The 6,169-nt window shown below is 28.6% G+C and overlaps 1 protein-coding gene across 1 annotated transcript; it reads left to right on the top strand.

The window, feature by feature from the left end:
• The first annotated feature begins 1,302 nt into the window (after nucleotides 1-1,302).
• Nucleotides 1,303-3,650, top strand: LOC131612448 (25.3 kDa vesicle transport protein SEC22-1-like). Its single transcript, XM_058884246.1, has 5 exons — nucleotides 1,303-1,493; nucleotides 1,802-1,962; nucleotides 2,771-2,914; nucleotides 3,038-3,105; nucleotides 3,487-3,650. Exons 1-5 carry the CDS (start codon nucleotides 1,303-1,305, stop codon nucleotides 3,583-3,585), a joined length of 663 nt encoding a protein of 220 aa, XP_058740229.1. The 3' UTR covers nucleotides 3,586-3,650.
• The last annotated feature ends 2,519 nt before the right edge of the window (nucleotides 3,651-6,169 follow it).

The raw sequence follows: 6,169 nt of genomic DNA, 5'->3' as shown, positions 1-6,169 counted from the left end.
AATACATTAATGTTTTTGAAAAGTGTGACATGTATTTGTATAATTTAACTTTTATATCATGAAAACTTTAGTAATGAAGTTCTCCATTTCTTTTGAGAAATAGAGAAGATCTTGACTCACTCAAAACATCCAAATTTTTAAGAATGCTAGCTTTAAAGATGATAACATTTCTACAAGACCAAATGAACCAACAAAAAATAAGAACAAAAAACTAAAAAAGAGATGGAAGAATTTAAACCTTGAAACTTATCCGACAAATAATTCATAAGAGATGAGCCACACACTCTAACCCACGCACAAAAATTGTTTCAAATGAGATTAAGAAAAGAACAAGAACCAACAAATGCTTCAGATCTTCATCTTCCAAAAACAAAGGGGACAAGCCACATTGTGAACCCCTTCATTAATTTCACGTTTTGCCAACTCCATTCTAATGGGTAACTTGTTAAGAATTAACCGCCATTCAAAAAAAAAAATTGTTAGGAATTTTAAATTTTCATAATCAAGTTAAAGCTTGAATCTTTAGAGGATCCAAATAAGTTACTGGAGTGCTCAACTCAAAAATCCTCTTTGTAACAATTTTTGACAGGAAAACTATTTTTATATTCCTCCACCATACAAAATGGTCCTCTTCTTGAGACTTAGACTTCTCCTCATACAAAATTTGCATAAATCATCTAGCAACAAAACATCATTGACAATCAAAACCGCTTCATTAAAACCAAGATCCCACTCTCGAGGGTTGTTGATCGAAACCTCCACATCACCCACTTTAAGATCATCCAAACCGCTAAGTCGAAACAAAAAAGGAAATAAGACATTCAAAGATGAAGATCCAAGCCAATGGTGTCTCCAAAAATCTAAAAACCTTTCATTTCCAAGCTTGCAATAAATGGAAGAAGAAAACCAATTAATAAGAGATGAATTTGCCGCAGGCTCCCCAATGGCTTACGGATCCTTTCACGGTAATAGTATTACATTGTATAATCTATTATTGAACAAACAAGTTTCATTAATTTCTAATTAAAAAGACCCCCAAGCAATAATACAGTTTAATTGCAGTTGTGAATTGCAATTTAAAATCACACAATAATCCAATTATCATTTCTATTCTCAAAATGTTCCTTTATAGACACATTAAGAATAACTTATTATTTTCCAAGTTCCCTCTCTCATAAGTCATTCCTTCCTCATACGTATCCTCTAAAGTAACCCTCATAATGACACAAAAAATCCATCTATATAGCTTAAGTCAAATTTAGAAAGGAGAACCAAATCATTCATTTGAGATATTGATAGATAATGGTTAAGATAACAATAGTTGGAAGGGCAGGCGATGGATTACCTCTAGCACAAGGACTAAGATATGTGAATGAAGAAAATTCCTATCTTTCATTTTACAAGCAACAAGCTGAGTTTATACTCCAAGAAATTTCAAAAGGAGCCTTGTCACATTCCATGATGACCATTCTCATTGACCATTACTGCTTCAAGTATCCTTATTATTATTTTTCTATTTTTCTTTTCTGTGCTTTTAATTTCTTCAATCCCTACTTATTGCTAAAACCGTTGCTATGCTTGTCCAAAAAAAGTTTATAATTCATATTATTTAATTAAATGCCCATTATCACAATATAGTTTGATGGTTTTTTAATTAGAAATATGAAAAGTGGTATTTTACCTAAATAGTTAATCACCCATTAACCAGTGTTTAATTTAATGAAGCTTTTTTTTTCTAACTCTAACTTCTTTAAATTCAACATAATTTGGTTAATTATGATAATGCTCTTTTATTATTAAGTTTCTTGGTAGAAAATGGAGTTGTTTATATTGTTTTGTGTGAGTTGGCATACCCAAGAAAGCTAGCATTTCATTACTTACAAGACATACAAAAAGAGTTTGAGAAGTTTGATAAAACCCTCATAGGCAAAATCACAAGACCATACAGTTTTGTCAAATTAGGTAATTTCCTTGAACCATTAATATGATATACTAATACTTCTATGTATCAATTGTATATAGCAATTAATTAACAAATACTTCCTCTGGTCCTCCAGTCTTTATTATAAGAAAAAAAATTATTTTTTAAATTTATGAAATATATTTAATGTATTTAGTTAATATATGGATTAGCTACATTCATCATTGAATAAATTTAAAAAGTAGTTTTTTTTTATAATAAGGACTAGAGAAAAAATTAATATTTAAAATAATGATGAATGAAGTTTCATTTTTTTTTACACTTTTTAGTTAAGGATATTAAAAAATAATTAAAAAAATTAATGTATTTTTTCAAATAAAGAATAAAGAATAATATTTTACTAGAGATTGAATTTTGAGAGGATAAGGTTAAGTGTTTTGTCTATATAAAGACGAAACTGTATGAGTTTGAGACGGTTCATCAGAATTATATAATTTAGAGAAGGTTAAATTCGTCTTTAATAATGACAAATTTAAAAAGTTATCATCAGAATATATCAATTTCTATTTAGACAGAAAGTTATCATCAGAATATATCAATTTCTATTTAGACAGAACAACATTTTCATCTCTGAAAACTTCGAGACGAATTATGCGGCAGTAGATGTTAATCTGTCTCAAATTTTGTCTCTAAATTAATCAATAACAGATTTTAATGTTTTTTAGACAAATTCGCCCAGTCTCTATATTCAATTTTTCTCGTAGTTATTGTAGATCTACCACTTGTTAAATTTTTGCTTATTCTACCATATTTCCTTGCCAAAAAGAAAAATCACAGTTTTATTTTCAGATGGTATAATTGCAAAGTTTAGTAGACAATATATTGATACAAGAACTCAGGCTAACTTATCAAAACTTAATCTCAAAAGGAAGCAAGATTTAGAAATTGTTACAGAAGAAATGTCCCACATTTTAGAAAGGAGGAGAAATTCAGGTAAGTTTTCTCACCCTCCTAAAAACTGATTATTTGCACCAAGAAGTTTACATGGAAAAAAATATATGTAAAACAAGTTATGCAGTTTTCTTTTAGTCACATGGTAATATCTTTTATTTACAGAAAGAATAAGAAGGTTACAAGTTAGTCCTGAACCTGCATCCTCAATATGGTGTTCTCCACGCCTTGAGGTATTGGGTTATACTTTTAATTATAAAACAATAAAAACTCAGGGCCGGCCCAAGGGCCAAACTGCTAAAGTTAGAGCTTTAGGCCTAAAAAATTTAGGCTTAAAAAATGCCTCAAATTTTTTTATTTAGGTATAAAAATATATAGTGACATTTCAATTACATATATTATTCTAGTTGAATTGGTAAAATATAAGTCTCTTTTCCTTTTGGTCTTTAGTCAACTATTAACAATCACAAAATTAATATTTTGAAATACATTTTAAACGCCTCACTTTAAAATTTGTTTTAGGCCTCTAAACGTGTTGGGCCGACTCTGTAAAAAAATATAAGTAAACTTTGGTACTCTTATTAATTATGCATTATTATTGTTTTGGAGAACAGGTGATTGCTATGAAATGGACACCAATTATGATCATGGTGATTGCTTCTAGTGCTCTAGTATGGGCTAGCTTAGTACTCACAAACGACTATGTCATTTGAGGCTGATTAATAGTGATGGTTTAATTACTCCATAGGATGAAACTTCGATATATAGTAGAAGGACTTCATGGCCACTAGTTACAACTTTGATTTTAGAAAATAACTGGTCAGAGACCCGTGCTGTCGCACGGGTGCATTTTTATTGTGTAGTATTTTTTGAACCATATGAAAAATATGAAATAAAGAAGTTTGACCAAATTGCATCTATAAAATGAAAATTAACGATATGATTTTTTTTTACTAATAAGATATTAGTAGTGAGGAAATTAGGTTCTAAGTTAAAATAATTATCTACAAAAAAGGTTTAAGATAGGTCAAAAATACAATAGCGACCCAACAACAATTAAAAGAAAGGGATATGGATCACTAAAGGTTAAAGAGTAAATAAAATCATTAAAGGTATAGTCACATGTGAACATTTCAGAAAAACATGAGACAGTGATTAATTAAAATAATTTTTAAAAATAAAAATTGTCTCTTAAATTAAGATAATGATTAATTAAATTAAAATAAATATTGTATTGATAGTGACCCGTAAGATAAATAAATTATTAATTTTATTAAAATTTATTTTGATAAACATATAAAAAACGTATGCACAGTATATATACGAATACAGTCTTGGTGTTGTGTCAACTTATTATTTTTTATTTTAAATATAAATGCAAAATTTAAAATGATTTAATTAATTAAAAAATGAACAATACTCATATAGATTTAATTATATTAAATAATCATACAAAAAGAAAAAGAACATTTGTGATGGAGATAAAAATAATATTTAAAAATAAAGATTCTATCTTATAAATTAAGATAATAATTAATTAAAATAAATTAAATATTAAATTAAGATAATAATTAATTAAAATAAAATAAATATTATGTTGATAGTTATCCGTGATAGATAAATTAAAAGAAATTTATTATAATACAAAATAAAATTATAAAATTATATTTATTACAAACAAAAATTATCAAAAATAAACCTAGCAAAAATATATAGTTAAATATCCGTACATTCGCATAGATAAAATCATTTTTATGTTAAACAACAATTATTTTTAACCTTGATTTATAAGTGTTTTAAAATATTAAATAATTTTAATAAATTATATAATTTTCTTTCTATTAGAATAAAAAAATATTATTATAAAGAATAAATATTAAGTCTTGGTATTTTCTATACATTAACATAACATAGAAAACCTGTTGTAAAATAAAAGTTATTAATAAGCAATGTAAGATATGGTATAAGTTCTCCGCCCTTAGAAGCTTCTATTGTTAGAGAGAAATTTTCTTCAAAGAACTGCATTAGCATAACTCAGAAAATATTAATATAACATAAATAAATTTTGTAAGAGAAAAATAAAGATTGCAAGCTAGGAAATAACATTCCCCTTTAATTGATATCGTAATTAGGATATTTTAAGAAACCTCACAAATCCATCCCGTACAAACATTACGACAATTTTATAGAATGAAAAAGAAAAATGACCCACTGGTGATTAATAGTTCACCTCTTTTGTTGCAATGGTTATTAAGCATTCATCTCATTTGGCAGAACTATGAATTTTGATTGTTGCACCAGATTCCTGCCCAATTTGATTTATTATGGCACCACCTTTACCTATTACGCCCCCAAGGTTTCCAGTTGGGCAAACCAAACGAATTGTAAACTCCATGGGTGAAATTCATCCCTGGGAGCCGAGTACATAGACCGCGGCCAGTCACCAGTGTCACCTTTATATCCCCATAGGAACCAGCAAGAGGAGTGATCCCCATGATCGGAGGTCCTGCAGTTGGACCCAAGAGTGAACCACCACTTTGATATCCGCCAGGAACAGAAAAAGCAAGCAGATGCTGAGTTCGAGAAGGGTTAAGGTGAAGTCGAGATGCAATTTGATGCAAAGCCTTTTTCACAACTGCAGTATCCCCGGAAATCTGGAGTTTTAAAACAAAAAATTAGGCATATGATAAATTTTCGACTCAGATATAACAGTAACAGTGTTATTAATAGCAGATTGCAGAAAATTACAGATCGCCAGAAATCCAATATGAGAAATAACGCGGCCGATATGAGAAGAAATAGGGAACAACATAGCAGGTAAATATTGGAAGCCGATGTGAAGTTGAAATATAGATAGTTGTATATAAAATAAAGCATGTTGTACACAAATAAAAGCTGCATAAATATGAATTAAAAAAGTAACCAACATAAAACTCAAAATTTTCAATTTTTCAAACAACTAATAAAGCAGGGTGCATAGTTGCATACGAATGCTGAAAAAATCAAATCATCCAGATGGCAAAGACGCCCTCTTCTTTCTCTCCGTCCCTAATTGTGAGCCTGTTTTTCAATTCTCATATAGATTAAGAAAAATAGGTAGTGTATTTTGTCTGTCCATTATGTTTATGAATGATCCTAAAATAAACTTATGCATATGAATGTGTTTGGCTATGACTTTTCATCCTCCAAGATATTTATTTACTATGGATAGGTTTGAAAAAAAATGTATCTAATAGTAATTTGAAATAGAACTTATATTCATGGAAAGAAAATTAGTAACTAAAAAGAACTATGAGT

The sequence above is a fragment of the Vicia villosa genome, linkage group LG1 (genome assembly GCF_029867415.1).
Source record: "Vicia villosa cultivar HV-30 ecotype Madison, WI linkage group LG1, Vvil1.0, whole genome shotgun sequence".
Lineage (NCBI taxonomy): Eukaryota > Viridiplantae > Streptophyta > Magnoliopsida > Fabales > Fabaceae > Vicia > Vicia villosa.
This window is presented reverse-complemented; position numbering and strand designations above follow the sequence as displayed.

What these genes read in the sequence shown, in the direction of transcription:
- LOC131612448 (XM_058884246.1), top strand. Translation starts at nt 1,303, where the DNA reads ATGGTTAAGATAACAATAGTTGGAAGGGCAGGCGATGGATTACCTCTA. An exon ending in ATACAGTTTTGTCAAATTAG is followed by an intron (nt 1,963 to 2,770) that starts GTAATTTCCTTG and finishes TTTTATTTTCAG; the next exon opens with ATGGTATAATTGCAAAGTTT. An exon ending in AGAAAGGAGGAGAAATTCAG is followed by an intron (nt 2,915 to 3,037) that starts GTAAGTTTTCTC and finishes TTTTATTTACAG; the next exon opens with AAAGAATAAGAAGGTTACAA.